General features: G+C 44.7%; 1 protein-coding gene across 2 annotated transcripts in view; it reads right to left on the bottom strand.

Annotated features, from left to right (window-relative positions):
• The window catches only part of LOC135417248 (unconventional myosin-X-like), a 90,874-nt gene that overhangs the window by 62,252 nt on the left and 13,106 nt on the right, over nucleotides 1-15,516 (bottom strand). The window contains exons 2-5 of one of the 2 annotated variants that reach the window (XM_064661090.1): nucleotides 14,347-14,445; nucleotides 8,683-8,841; nucleotides 4,467-4,654; nucleotides 4,153-4,287 (exon numbers count right to left, since the gene is read on the bottom strand). In XM_064661090.1, the coding sequence (XP_064517160.1) occupies nucleotides 4,153-4,287; nucleotides 4,467-4,654; nucleotides 8,683-8,841; nucleotides 14,347-14,445 (581 nt within the window). Of the gene's footprint in view, nucleotides 1-4,152; nucleotides 4,288-4,466; nucleotides 4,655-8,682; nucleotides 8,842-14,346; nucleotides 14,446-15,516 lie in introns of those variants that run through there. The other variant, XM_064661092.1, reaches the window with a different exon arrangement.

Genomic DNA, 15,516 nt, shown 5'->3' on the forward strand with positions numbered 1-15,516 from the left:
GTGGCTTCAAGAAATGAAAGGTGGCAAGACCCAGCCAGGTTGTGTCCTTAACACAGCAGCATCCTGTGAATGGGATTGTATTATTTTCAGGATTTTCAGAATCATCAGACATATAGGGCAAACACTCTGTAGCTTTAAACCACATACTTCTATATTTGTTCTACCTTTTTTATTTCTGCCTTTGAAAGAGAAAACAGTATAAGACATTTATTAAAATTACAGGCAAACATCTTCAAACAAACAAACAGTAATAAAACGATCTGTTTAGTACTGAAATTTGATACTGGAACACACAAGCCCTTGTTACCTAAATCTTGCTTAGGCTGATTCAAGCCACATGGTTTCCAAGTACAGGGACTATACACACACAATAGATTTGAAAGCTACATTCTAAGAGAGCCACATCATCCACTTCAGGAAAAAAAAAAGTTGAAAAAAATCCATCACCAAACATCAGACAGGAGATAAATTGAAGATAAATTGTCTCCTGTCACCTTCCTGTCTTCAGGAGGTTCATACAACGTGGAAAACAGTGAGTTGAAATGCAGCTTGGTTCTTGCTTCACAGAACAGTTAAAGGGAAAAGCCTAAGCCACTCAAATTGACATGCTGAATTCAGGTTTAAAAATATTCATTTCTGCAATTTGGCCAATTCTAAAATAATCTGGAGGCCTGACAAGCAAAGGGTCATAGAGATACTACTAGAACAGCCTGTCATGTCTAATTTTAAAACATACATAGTTTTAAAAAAACTATATAGTTTAAACAAAAATTATTACCATTATTACTCTGAGAAGTATTGGCATTTAAATATCTCCATCAATCTACTGTGCAGTTCCACTGGAGACTGGGGCGGATATGGGATTATTTACAAGTTTATAAATATAGCATCAAAAGACACCACTGGAGCTTGCAGAAAGCTTCAGGTCTTGCAAGTGTTTGCTAAGGGAGGGCTGTGATTAGGGGAAACACTCAACAAGCTTCAGGAAAATTCAGGGAGTATTTTCGTAACTTATCTCTTGAAACAATCACCTCCAAGAAACAAGCATAAAAATGAAAATTACTCTGTTATAACACATTGCAATTATAGAAATGCCAGTTAGAGAAATTTGTAAGGAGGTAAGTTCCTTGCCCTGGAGAATCTGAACTCCAAGACCCACAACTCCAAAACAAGCATGTAAATAAGGACATTGCACAGGAATATCCCACTGAGCAAACCAATGCCATGAATCAACCAGTTTAATGGGGAGAGCCAGAAAAAGGGAGGACAGAGTTATGTTATGTGACCACCACAGTTGCAGTGAGAGTGCAGGAACCAGCCTGCCAATCTTTATGGCTGTAAATCATGTTAAAATAGATAAGAAAAACACAAGGAAATATCTTTACAGTTTAGTTTGGCAATGGGCTCACGTATGTGAGTGCTGAAGCCTTTCAGACATAGGGAAGAAAATAAGCAGATGCGTGTCTGAGGCTGGCAGCAGTTGCAAGGCAGAGCAGCGAGGGTGAGTTGGTTCAGGCGGGAATGAGGGCAGATGCCTGGGCCGAGCAATCTGCCCACACCAGCAGCACATCACAACGTGGCACTTGATGCAGCAGCAAACTGTGAGGAGGAGCAGCAGCACATCAGGAAGATGATGCTGGCTGCTCAGCTGGATGTGGGCAGGGTGTGCTCCAGGATTCAAAATGATGGGGACCAGTTTCAATGGAGCAGCAGAAAGCAAAGTCTGGAATTTAGAAATACTGCACCATATGCAGCTTCAGTATTGAGATGCACAACTGACGACAAAAAAGGAAGATTTGAAGACTCGGGGGGATGAATAACAGGAAAGGTGGCTATGCTGTCAGCAGTGGCACCCAACATGGAGAAGGGAACTTCAGAGTGAAGCAAGCAAGAAAAAAAGCTGAAAGTTAGCAGAATTTTTAATGAACTAATGGAGATTTTCAAGAAAGAAAAAAAGTGCCAAAGGAGTTTTCAGAGCCTGATTTATGAAAAATACACCAAGCCTGAATGTTACAACACAAGCAAGTGATAGAAAGCTGATGGAACACTTTGTTTGCAATGCTGTCTGAAATTGAGAAATAATCCAGCATTGTTCCTTGGTATGTGCTGGGCTGCAAGCATGAAAATCCACCATAAGCCAACCGGAGGAGGGCCAGTGGCAGAGCAAGTGAAGCTGAACCCCAAACACAAAGTAGGCTTCATAGGAGTGGCAGCAACTTCTGGGTCTGGGCCAGGCCTTCAGCTTCTTGTCTTCAGCGAAAAGGTGACAAATCAAATTCTCTTGCACTCTCATTGCAATAGCTCACATAGCACTAGAGACGTACACAGAACAGGTCACAAGCTCTTACTTCACTCCAGCTCACAGCTGTGTCATCTTACAGACTCAGGAATCACCTATCCACCATCCTAAGCTCTCTAGATCACTGTCAAGTTACCACTTAACTGCTAAGCGTGCTTGAGCCTTCTAAGCTGCTTGCCTTAAAGCAGATTTTGCAGATCTTGAGTCATGACTGTACTGCACTTCAGAGCTTTTTGCAATTTGCCTATAACCTTGGTAAAATGTGCACACCTGAAAAGTATAAATCATCCAACAACAGTCTCTCAAGCAGCAAGTCCAAGGGCAACAGCCCTTCTGCTCAATGTTGCTCTGCTTATAAGGATCCTAAAACCCACAATGCTCTCACAGCTGCCATATTACACACTACAGGTCCGCTTAGGCTATTTTCACCACAGTTCCCTGTAGCTTTTCTGCATCACCATCTTCCAGGAAACATTCCTTCTCTCTACACTCTGAGCCCTGAAATATGCCACTTGCATGCAAGTCACTTTCACACAGATAGTTCAAAGGATTCCAACTTATTCTTATTAGATCCTGTTGCAGATATCTGATTTACTCCTCTGGAGGTTTCTGCAACTATCACAGGCTCCAGCTAGGACCAACCTACAATCTCAGCCTTGGCAATACCAAACTGCAGGACCCCCAGCAAGGTTCTCCAGTCATAGGTAAGAGAGTCTTGTGCTGAGAAATTTTGTTTAATTTAATTTATTAAATAGAATTCAGGTATTAAAGAAAAGGAGGACACAAACAATAAGACGGCCACTGAATTAAACATTCTTCTTCCCTCTTCCCCAGGCTTACCTTAAGTCAAACACCTACTGACTTCCTTTTCTTAGCCTCAGCTTTCATTTTTACCTCAGGTTACACCCAGTCCCTCAAAATTCCCCCAAGGCAGCACAGGAACCTGGGGACACACACACAGGACTACTTCTCTCTGTCACTCTACTTCCTTGTTTTCTCTGCTTCTTTTTGTCTCTTAATGCTTTTCCTCAGCTGCGGTTTGCTTCTTCAGGTTTTTCTGACACTTTTTTCCTTCGTGTACCTGTTCCAGTGTGGGTCACCTGTCCCTCAGGGGTGTCCCTGCCCTTGCATTGGCCATGGTCCCTCAGGGGTGTCACAACCTCTTTCGGCATGAAGGATTTCCCCCAAAGCATGTCTCCATCCCCTCATGGCTGCTGACTTCTCTCCCAAACATGTTTGATCTAGCTGCCATGTGCTTCCCTGCCTGCCTGATGCCCTGCCAAGGTTTAGGTGGGTGTTGGTTGTTCCCTGGTGCCAGCTCCAGTCGAGACCAGCTGTGACCACCCGGGGCCCCTTACAGCTTCCATGGATGTTCTCCATGATATCAGTTGCCTGGACAGCAGGAGAGCTGCAAGGAGGCCCATGGGACCCCTGAGGCCAAGACATTCCAGCAGCCTGAAACACATGGAGGCCAGGGGAGAGCAGGGGCAAATGAAGGAGACCAGGAATCAGAGCATGACAGACACTCACTGTGAGGACATCCACAACCGAGAGGTAGAGCATTAATTCTCTGGCTGCCATGCACACCCTATGTTGCTGTTGGAAAGAAGCCTAATCCATCTGTGGACAGCTGGGAGAGCAGCCAGGTGAGGCATCCTGGCAAGACCGCAACCTTCGCATTTCCCTGACATGACACCGTTCAGCTCTGTGATCCTCACTACTCAGGTCTGGCTCCATCCATGGCCCGGCTGCCCAGAAGGCAGGGCCCCCCCAAAGGCAGGGCCCCCCAAAGGCAGGGCCCCCCAAAGGCAGGCTGACTCAGCACGTTGGGTGCCCATGAGGGTGGACTGTACCTGCTTTCCAGGATGGCTTCTTCCACGCGAGTGCTCTTCTCACACACAGGGGCCCCAAGGGAGGTCTGGCTCATGGCTGACAAGAATTTCAGCAGCAACTTGGTGCTCTCAGTCTTTCCAGCTCCACTTTCTCCACTGTTAGGAAAAAAACATACATTTCATTTACAAATCCAGGACAGACAGAGCTGATGACCATCCCACCCACAGCACAGAAGAGGGATGGTGTGGATATTTAGGCAGATGCCAATGAAAATGGAACAGCGGGAGCAAGGCGTGTGATGCAGCGAGGGAGTAGCTGGTTCTTCATTTCTAACCTTATCAGAACACACTGGCTGTCATGACGCTTCCACAAGCAGCAGTAGCACTCGTTAGCGGTGGCGAAGATATGGGGAGGCAGCTCACCCAGCCGGTGCTGTCTGTACAGGTCTATGGCATCCACACTGTACAGACCAGGGATGGGTTTGTAGGGATTTACTGATGCCAAGATGGAACCAATGTTTGTCTAGGGGGAGAAAACAAAACACGGCAAGGAAATAAAGCTCCTGGAAAAAAAATAAAAAGATCATGACAAACCCAGACCCTGAAATAACTCATGGTGAAGGGAGAAAGCCTATATAAGGATGTTGAGCTTCGGCAGAGAGCTCCCCAGTTTGGCAAAAAATGTCAAACCACAGGGAAGGGGCTGCACAATTGGGTATGGATGGGGCACTCTGAATTTTGCTGCTTTACAATATAACATTCTTATCCTGTTATCTTTGCTAAATTAGGCTTACACAATTTAAGAACATGAAGCCATCTTCATACCCATCTATCTTGCTGTGCTTGAAGCTGAACAGCACAGCCAGGACTGAAGGAGTCTCAGGAGACACCTTCAACGCCCCTATACACAGTCTTAAGTGGAGGGGGCTTGGGAGGGTTCTAGAACCACCTCAACAAAGAGGTGTGACACAGACACACACACACACATGCACATACATGTGCAAAGAACCACTACAGCACATAATTTTTCTTCTGCTGAAAAATGCTGTTTGGAGCAGCTTAAATCATTTTGTAAACCAAATCAAAATTGACAGCTGAAGATGAAGCTCTGGATTTCAAGTCAAAACATTTCTACATTTTCTAAATATTTTATTCTGAAAATATTTATTTTGAAAATCTCACAGTTCAAAAAAGAGGTAGTAAGATTTAAAATAAAGTACCTAGAGCCCAATATTGAATTTCAAATGTATTATATTGTGAAGTCAGAAGGAAATTAATTTTGTTTTTTGGGGCATGACTTTTTCAGTTCAGCCAACCAGCTCAAATCCAGTTATTCTCAGAGCTGCAGTTCAGAGCATTGGTGTCTCCTCTCTGCTAACAATGGCTCTGTAATATGGTGAACATCCATCTGAAATCCTGCTGCTGGAGCAGTGGCCTCCCTCACAGGGACATCTTGGACTGCTCTACTCCAAGAATACTCATTCTTAGCAGAGGTGATGCAGGAAACGCTTAGATTGCTGCAGTAGGTGCCAAGCTTTGTGGTAAGGCACAACATCTAGTATTATTTCCAAATCATGAACTGAGTCACTACATACATATAAAAGAATTTGAATGCATCCACTGGAGAAGCTGTAAATGAAACACTTGGTGACAAGAAAGATGCATCCTGCAAAATGAAATCTGGGGCCACAGCGATGCCAAGTGGCTGAAGCCAGAAGCCAGACGGATAAGATGCTGTAGTCACCAAAATATTTAAAACTCATTTATTAAAGCAGCAATCAGAGATCATCAGGGAAAAAAAAATCTCCTAGGCCAAATTGCATTATCAGTATGAACAGGCTATCATAGAACTAAGTCCTGAGGACCCTCTGACATGGACCTCTGTGGGTAGAAATATAATTCACTGGTGATAAAAGCAATAAGCAAGCAGATGATCTTTGGCCAGACAGGTGGAGGGAAAGAGGAAAGCATCGAGTGAGAAAACATGGACTGGGGACAAAGCATTTTACAAGCAGCTGAGGAACAGACATTGTCCAGAGACTATAAGACAGAGATGTTCATTCTAACTCTTCTCCCAGACCTTCAGAGCATCTTCTCCTCTCAGATGCTTCATTTTGCATTTCCCAGTCTAGTTTCAGCTCCCCCAAGGAACAGAGCTCCTTTCCAGAGAACTTCTGGAAAGTCCTTTCCAGAACTTCTTCCAGTACAGCCATCTCTTTCAAAGGTGTTTCTAGGAAACTCCTCCATCTCCAGTTGCAGTCTCCTCATCACCTGCATTCCCTTATCAACAATTTCTATCCACAGTTTTTAACACCAGTAGCATTTGCATCAACCAGCTACTCTATTAGCAAAATCTCCAAAGAAAGACAAACTGCATGTGGCATGTCTACTTCTCAAGACAATAAATCCTACTGGGATCATTAGGCATGGATTGCTCAGGACAGCACAAAATGGGGCAGTACGGCCCCTGGCTTATTTCTACATCACTCACATTATGTTGGGTCTACTTTTACTAAAGAATACAGGAATTGCAAGAATGAAGAGGGAAGATGCACACCTAAAAAGTGCAGGCTGTTGCTGTGCTCACATAATTTCCTTAAACAATTGGGTAGAGCTTGAATAGTATTTATCTGGAAAACAAAAGCTACTGCTGTAGTAAATCAATTATGGATATCACACTAGTTTAGATATACTGCTACTTACACTCTCTATCAGAAAGAATCACCTTTAGGAGCTCATGGTATGATGCCTCTAGGCATACAGCTCAGAGCTGCACTTTTTCACAGCAGCTGTCCACTTCCTGTTCTCAGTTGTCCATGCTCTCATTAATTATTTTTATTATTATGTACTTATTTTTAATACTAGTTATCAGTATTCCAGGTTACCCATTCCTACAGGTGATCTTTGTTTTCCAGAAAATTATATTTCTCACCTACTTCTGATCTCTCCAATTTTCTTCCAAATATTTTTGTCCCTGACTGATAGGCATAACTCCTCTCAGCACAGCTTCAGCTGCAACTTCAGCCTACTATGTTCTATCTGTGGAGACTGCTGAGGATGATACTAAATGAACTGCAGCCCTGCACCATTCATGGTATTCACAGAGCATTGCAAGTCATTAGGTGGCACTACAGCTGACATTCTCAATTTCTGCTTGAATGAAAACTATATGCAGCTGGGCTATGCCAAAAAGAGTGATAAGGTAAGTGCAGTATTAATGTCTGTGCTGTAGAAATGCAAAACAGCACTGGTATGGTTTGGTGTCCTCTAGGTCAGAGAGTGCTCAAACATATACCCAAATACAGTCCCACTCTGAGGTGGGGCTTACAGTGCTTCACTGTGGGGCTCTTCCCAGTGCTGAACATGTTGCAGAGGTCAGGCCCCTTCATACATCTCCAAAAATTTCAGACGAGAAGTGCACAGCTGACATTCATGCACTATGCAAAGGCAAAAAATGCAGTGTAAAGGTGTTAAACTTTAACACCTTTATGCAGGGATGGAGAAGGCACAGAACTAATGCTGAATAAGAGAAGGAATGACACATCAGAGCTAGAGGAAAGGCTTAAGGAGATATAGCTGCTGTGACACTGTCCCAGTGCTGGTGTTGTGGCATTTCTGGGACAAGGTGGAGATAGAAAAGGAAGAGAATCCTGCCCTGCATTTTAAGATGTGAGGAAGAGGAAACAGGAGGGATATACTCAAATGGGCCAAGAGCTACACAGACACATAGCATGTGTCAAACACAGGATAAGAAGAGCAGCGAGGACATGGGACATCAAAATAGTGTGTGCATGTGGGTACTGTCACAGGGTCACAAGGCTGTGTTGATAGATAACAGGCAAGGGGGCCTACAGCAAAAAAAAAAAAAAAAAGAGAATTTCTGCATCCAGTGCAAAAGATGGTTCAGAAACAGGGTCACTTTACTGATAATTTCCTGGAATACAGGTGCACATGGTCTGGTTGTCTTGATAACAGTTGCTATGCAACACAGAAAGAGATTTACATTTTTTCTGTCATAATCTGAAAAATTCTGTGTGCACATAGCATGGACAAAGAAGGTAAGAATAAAGCAAGGTAAGGCAGTCTTCGTAATATATTCTTCTTGTCCTCTCCAAGTCTCACGGAGTAGTGTGCTGTCCCAGCACTCCAGGGATGCCTCGTCCCAGGTGTGCTTTTCCTCACAAGTCCCTTTCCTGACACCTGTCTCCTTCCTGAGGGCCTGAGAGGGAAATTAGGAGATGCCTTGAGTGCAAGGAGAGCAGAGCAATTAAAAAAAGGCACAATTGCATGTAAAAGCAGAAGAATTAGGCAACAGGTTTGCATTCATGTTTTGGAAGTTCTTCCATAGATGCAAAGAGGCCCTTGTGGTAGGGGTACTATCTCACAGGGATGATGGAGCTGGCAAGGCAGAAAATCTCCTCCAATTCCTATCCACATGAAACAATACTCAAGAAACAAGGCTAACATCAGTATTTCACATGCAAAGTGGCAGCCCTGAAGCTAAACAAAAAACATTAGCCAGAAGGGATGTGGCCCAGCCTGCGCACTTACATAGATGTTACCCTGTTGGTAGCGCTGGTGCAGGTTAAGCAGGATGGCAGCTTCATGCAGATCTCCCAGCATGGACATGTCTTCTACGCCATCAGTGCTGGTCTGGTGCATTGGCAAGACCTTTTCCCTGGAAAGGGAGGCCTTGGGGTACTGGAACACCTGGAAGAATGGGGAAAAGGACAAATAAGCTCATGACACCTGGGCACATGGTCTGATCTCTTATCAGAAACATGCACCTTTATACTTTGGCACTGGAAAATGAAATGAGTAAGGCCCAGGTCTGCTCCCTATTTTCAGGGATCCTTCCTCTTATTGGTATTCTTCCATTCCTGTCCCTACCTATTTGAGCACTTTGGCCAGAAACCATACAGCATACTCCCTTCTTTTGCCAAAGAGTCAATCTCTCACCTTCACTATTGATGAGGACAAATCAGTGCAAGGTTACTTGATTTCCACTGAAATCTCCTGAACAGGAACAGGACACCGGCCTCCAGCTGTACTAGGCTGCACAGGTATTACATACCCCACTCATGACTGTGAATATTGATGGCAGCTGCTCCCATGAGACCAGGAACACTCTTTCACAAAAAACACAGATGGGATCATGTCTCTGACTATGGGGAAGTAGAGGCAAAGCTTATTTACATTCCAGGTTTGGCCCTGCATTCCCTATAGAGGCAGCCAGAGAGCATGTGGGAGAGGTTATCATGTCAAGAGCAAAGAAAAGAAAGCAGATGAGAAGCCAAATAAAGTAGTGACATCCTCTGTGTGTGCTGGCATGTACGTATATGATACAGCTTTCAAAATATTTGTACAGTGACACCTATTAAATTCTATCACTGCTCTGGGAAGTACCCACTTCTCTCTCTGTGCAGTTGCACTCTTCTTGCCTCAATTGCTGCACCCTTCTTCCTGTTAGAGCTTCCTCCTCCTCAATAACCCACTCTTCATTTATCAGGTCATCTTCTTCATTCCCTTTCAACACAGCTGAGATTATGTGACTGTTCCCCTCCACCACAGGCACATCCCAGCCCTCCTTTCCTCCTCCTCAAGCACGATGCTGGCATTTCACAAAAGTTATTTCAGTTGCTTCCCACTCTTGGATTCAACCATGTGCCATCTCCCACCCAGCATCCAAAGCTGTTCTAGATGGTAAGACCCAAGACAGACAGATGGGAGACTTCATATAGGCAGCCTAGAGAAGGAAACTGGTCAATGATAACCCTTCCAAAGAAACTTGGGTTTTTCCTTCCCTTCTGGGGCTCTGGTCTCTACCTCATTTCCATCCCTGCTTGTCAGCCCTCCTGGGTGCCAGCAAGAAACTGACAGGCTCCCCAGAGAACGAACCATGATCTATAGCATTGATCTAAATGGTTTCTCCTGCCTGCTTTTCTAGTGTGTTCAGGCTGCTGTAACTGCTAAGGAGAGGCCATCTCTGCAGCTGCAGGCTGCAGACAGAATGAGGTCACCCTGCCCCCTCCAGCAAGCCACCCTTGCGAGTCCCTCACAGGGCGCTCACACTGCAGCACGCTGCAGGTGCCCAGCAAACACCCCTTCTGGGCTCTGAGCCAGTGCAGGGCAAGAATAATCCAGCACAGCATCCTTTTATGAGATTGCCATGATGCCTGCACAACTGAAAAGCAGCTCTGGTCCTGGAGGGAGCTGGGGAGAAGCAGGCTCACTCCCCCAGGTGTGTTCATTCCAGGTCTGCCCAGTCGCATCTAATGTGGCAAGGGCTTGGTATCTTCCACTGGCAGACTGCACCACAGCCCAATTTTTTTCACCAACCAGGAGACTTTCAAAAATACATAGTTCATGTTCATGAACAGTGTAGAACAAAGCCCAGTCCAGAAGACAGGCTCTCTCTCCAGGCCTCTCTGGTCATTGCCACACCAATTCTGCACTTGGGTATCAGAGGGGTATGACTGCCAGCAGCAGGACACTCTGCTAGCAGAGCCTGAAAAAAACCGCATTTTTTTTTTCCCTTTTCAGAGCAGAGACCTCAGGCACTTTCACAAGAAAACTGAAGGAGTGGGAAGGGATAATGGGACAACTAAATTCAGGAAAGAGTACAAGCTGCAAATGCATAACATGAACTGGAGTCTGTCAGGAACAAAATCACTTCCAAACTATGAGGCAGCAAACAACCCTGGTTCTCTCTTCTCTGCTGACTTGGACAAATTTTGGAAGGGGATAAGTAAAAACGGCATGACGTGATCTTTCCTTACATCTGCCTGGTACTTACTCATTTACCACTGCTTTGTCAGCCCTTGTGGCCATTTGGGCCAGAAGAGAAACATTAAGAAAACATTTAGAGAAAAAGCTGAGTGGACAAGTGTCCTAAAAGATATCAGGCAGCTGGCAGCCCCTATGCCAAGAGGCTGCTGTGCATGAAAAGTGATGGGTCAGAGCTTGTTTCATTGCTCCTGTGGACAGTGTGGCAGAAAATGGAACCTTGAAGAGCAACAGGAGTCCTAAATACACAAGTAAATAATTAGTAGGGGTTAGCTAATCACCTGTTAAACCTGTCTTGAGCCACTTGGTTGGTGTTATTCAGTCATCCCTCTCTAAAAAAAGTCTGGTTCGATATCCATAAAGAGTTAAGCAGATGCTCTGGCAGGACTGCAATAAAGCTGTATTAGGAGCATTGATTCTGGTACCTTCTGGACAGAAACACTGCAGAGGTGAAATATACTCCCTGGAGGAGCAATGTGATGCCACGTTGACATCCTAGCTGAGGCCAAGATGTCACCTGTCTGTCCCTGAGGCTGCAGAGGTTCACATAATGCCCTTGCACATCACTGCACCTCTAGCAGCTCACCCTTTCTCAGGCAGAGGCCGGGGCCCCCAGCCCCACTGAGGTTTGGGAGGTGATGTCTCTGTGCCTCTGCAAGGCACTTGAGACATGCGGGAGAGTTTTCAGATCTTCCCTGCACCAGGAGAAAGCTGACAATTACTTTACTCTCTGCCCTCCAAGGTAGAGAGTAGTTTCCAGTCTCTGTATCACCAACAGGCTGCAGGGATCATCCACTGTCCTGGAGACAGACACATAGTGGTTTTTTGTTCCCAAGACTGTGTCAAAGTGGCTTTCTTCAAGGAGTTCAGAGATTTGAGACACAAACAAGATGATGCTCCACCTTTAGAGCCCCAGTAAGGAAGCTTTTGTTACCCTACTGCTCACTTCTGGACCCTTCTAGAAATGCAGCGGGAGAGCAGTTTGGAAGATCCTCTCTACCATCCTGTTCCAGGCAAGGTATGCTAGAATGTCATTCAGCACTACTGAGCTGAATATGATAGCTGATTTTTCCTGAAGCAAGTGAGAGCTCAGACAAACTGATCTCTCAGCAAAGTTCCCCCTGGAGTTTCCCTTTTCCAACAAGCTAATATGTAAAACACAAAGTTATAGGTGTCAATAAGGAGATCTTTATTATTTGGGAAGGAAAACAATCAGCTTTCAGTCTAACAGGCACCTCACAACACAGCCAAAGATTTCTACTCTCTTCCCAGTGAGAAACTTATTTTGCCTCAGGTTTAGCCCACAGTCAGAACAAAATGACCATAACTCTCTCCAAGCCCCTGCAATGGTTAGGAATAAAGCAAAACCTGGCCAGCAAACAAGCCAAGATGAGATTGCCAGCCCTGCTCACCAGGCTCAGCAAGGAAGAAATGATTCCTTCTCAAACTCAATTCCATCCATCAGTGCCACCCTGAGCACATAAGCAAAGCTCCCACCTGGCATCCAAATTACGTTTATCCATAAAGCATTTGGCTGTTTTGTCTGTATCAAGGTTTCAAATCTTGTGTTTTGTAAGCATTGGCTCCTCCTTTCCTCCCAGGAAGACACATTTCTGAAGGATTTATTGCTGAGGTGTTTTAAAGGAAGTGAAAATTAATTACAAAAGCTTTGAAGGACTGGACTTCTTACCTTAGAGCTGCAAGAGCTGCAGGTATGCTGGGCCACAGCAAAGATGAGGACAACTAGATTTAGGGGTTCTAAAAACCAGAGGCATCAAACAGTCCATTCAACCCAAAGTGAAGAAGTTTTTATCTGAGTTTTCACCTGGGGTAGGACTTCCAGTCCCTCCTACAGGTATGAATCAATGAAGCTGGCAGGCAAGGGAAGCACACAGGACAACTATTGTGGGGGGCACTGAACATAGAAAGCCCTTTAATGATCACCATGTGCTTTTGCTGCATAAGCCGTGAAGCACATGCTCCTTCAGCATAGTGGTTTCTTGTTTCATGGGAGAAAACCCCCCCAAATTCAGCTTTTTTTTACACCTGTGAGTCATCAAGCATCATCCTGTGTCTATCGTCTGCCTGTCTATATACAGGACACAGACTGGCAGTGGGTGCACCCCCTTAGACGGCTCTAAGGTAGATTTCAGAGGTGCCAGGTGGGTTTGGAGGATTTTACAAGGCCACAGCAGCATATCAGAAGAGACAGGACTGGGAGAGTAACAGAAATGCTCATTGTTTGTTGTCCCTCCAGAGGCTGCTGCAGTACCTGTGATCCCTTAAAATGTGTTACTGACTATCCAGCACTTCCAAAACAAGGATCCCCAAGAAAGAATTTGAGAGACTACAGTAACCAGATGAAAAATTTGTGTTTGCTAGGTGAGTTTCCATTTCTGAGAAACAAAACAGGATCTTCAAAAAAGAACGATGACTTGAAATCCAGCCCTTTCAAAAGAAGACTGAAAAATATGACAGTCCTACAACTGACTCTCCACTAACTGGAGTCCTAAATCCCCTTTCCCCCTGCACCCTCCTTTGTTTGCCAGGTAAGAGGCTGAAGAAAACCTGTCCGTTTTCCTGTAACAAAGCAGCCACCTGCAGAGCCCCATTCATCAGCACAGCTGAGCAAATCTAATTGCTCACTGCTGGAGGGCACAGTCCTGCCTGTTTCCCCATCCTCCTCAGAGACCAGGCACCAGTCTGACTCACCAAGAACCTCCCTGAAGGCAATGGATAGTTTTCCCAGGGTTAGCCAGTCCAGCTGACTCACTGAGGACTTGGACAATCCCCAGAGATCCCTTCCTACCAATATTATTCCACGAGCACTACAGCAGATGCACCAGGGAACCACAAGGAGCACAGGGCTGGAAATCAGGCAGGAAAGAGGCTTGTTCCTACCACTGTCAGAGAGCTCTGCTCTCAGAGCTTGGCTGCCTTGCTGAACTGTCCTGGGCATCACTGCTGCATTTACACCACTGACTGACACAGGGAGGCCACTGCCACGTGTCCCTGACCCAAAGGGCTGATGGCAAAAGCTGCTGAAGCAGACTGTGGTGAACACAACATCTCTTACAATGGCACAGCTTGCAACAAGTACATCCTGGCAGGAAGGGCTGCTTAGTTGGTGGAGCTGCCTCCTTCCCAGGAGCATTTAGCCAATATAATAGTTTTGCTAGGCTGTGAATGCAACTCCTTCAAAGATGACACAAAGAAAACAAAGAAAAGTGAGGTGGGCAGACAAATGAAGAACAATCTTCTCTTTTTAACCTTCGTTACATTTTTGGCATAGTTTGTAACAGAGCCTGGTCACTTTCAGACAGAATCACAGCATTTCAATTGATACATTTCAACATGATGGTCATGCAAAACCAAGAAGTCCATCTTGCAACTTGGCATAGGCTACAGCCTCGTGCAAACTTCACTTACCGTGCCATAATCTGAGGTGAAGAGCACGTTTCCATCGGCACACAAGCCAACAGTGCATGGCTGCAGCTGGTCTTGCTCCCGCAGCCATACCCTGGCACCCTGCAAAAACCAGAAGACCTCCTATTACAAAGAGCTGAAGCCTGTGAGATCTGCACATGGAGTGCAAACACCTAAGGAAAGCTGGGGGAAACTGCATTATTCAGAGGCTGCTTCTAAGCAACAGATGCTTAAAATTTTTAAGTAAGTTCTACTTACATTTTCAGAGAAATCAGTTTTGATTTTTTTAATGTAACACGAGCAGAAGAAAAAGCAGTTTTACTTCATGTGGAAACCAAAGTAAGGAAACACCAATTTTTATAGAAAGTATCATGGGAAGACACAGACACACAGAATAGTGGGTTTGACTGTCTAAATACTTTCAAACTTGGAATATCCGGTCATTAAAAGTCATGCTACAATAATAATAATAGAAAATATAAATAAAGCATGTTTACAATTTCGTACACCCACGCATCATTGTAAGTCAAAACACTTTCAGAAATCATCAGGGCACAGCTAAGTAGATGTGTTTACAAACACTTGCAAAAGTTTCCTTTGGTAAATGAAATTACTTGAGTGTTTCTCTAATGTATACATACACTGATGTATATATGATGGCCCTGATGTCTGATGTGTATATGCACTGATGTTTATATGGTTTCACATACACTACAACATCTTAAACTGCTCAGTGTCTCTCAAGACAAGTCTAAGCAAAAGGCAGATTTCTGGTAACATATAGGTCGTGATCTGCAGGACAGGTAAATCTCATAGCTTGCCTACCAAAATAGTAGGGAAAGTAAGTTTGCTGGATTGGCCTTTTCTGCCCTGTCTGCCTGTGGGACCTGGTACAAGGGAAAGAGCAGGAGCATGAATGCAAATCAGGGTGAGCATGACCTGCAATTACGCAGAATTAGGCAAAATGTCACATCACATTTCAGTTATTGCAAACTAATCCATTCCATGTCTTCCCATAGAAATCACATAAACACTGCTTAGATAAGTACAGCGAAAAATCCGAAGTGCTCAACTGTTGAGTTATATTAAGGCCATCCTGCCTTTCATCGATTCACAGACCTACTTTCTTCCTAATTTTTTTTTCTGCCCCTAAGTTATTGATTATAAAAGCCC

This window comes from Pseudopipra pipra, chromosome 7 (assembly GCF_036250125.1).
Source record: "Pseudopipra pipra isolate bDixPip1 chromosome 7, bDixPip1.hap1, whole genome shotgun sequence".
NCBI lineage: Eukaryota > Metazoa > Chordata > Aves > Passeriformes > Pipridae > Pseudopipra > Pseudopipra pipra.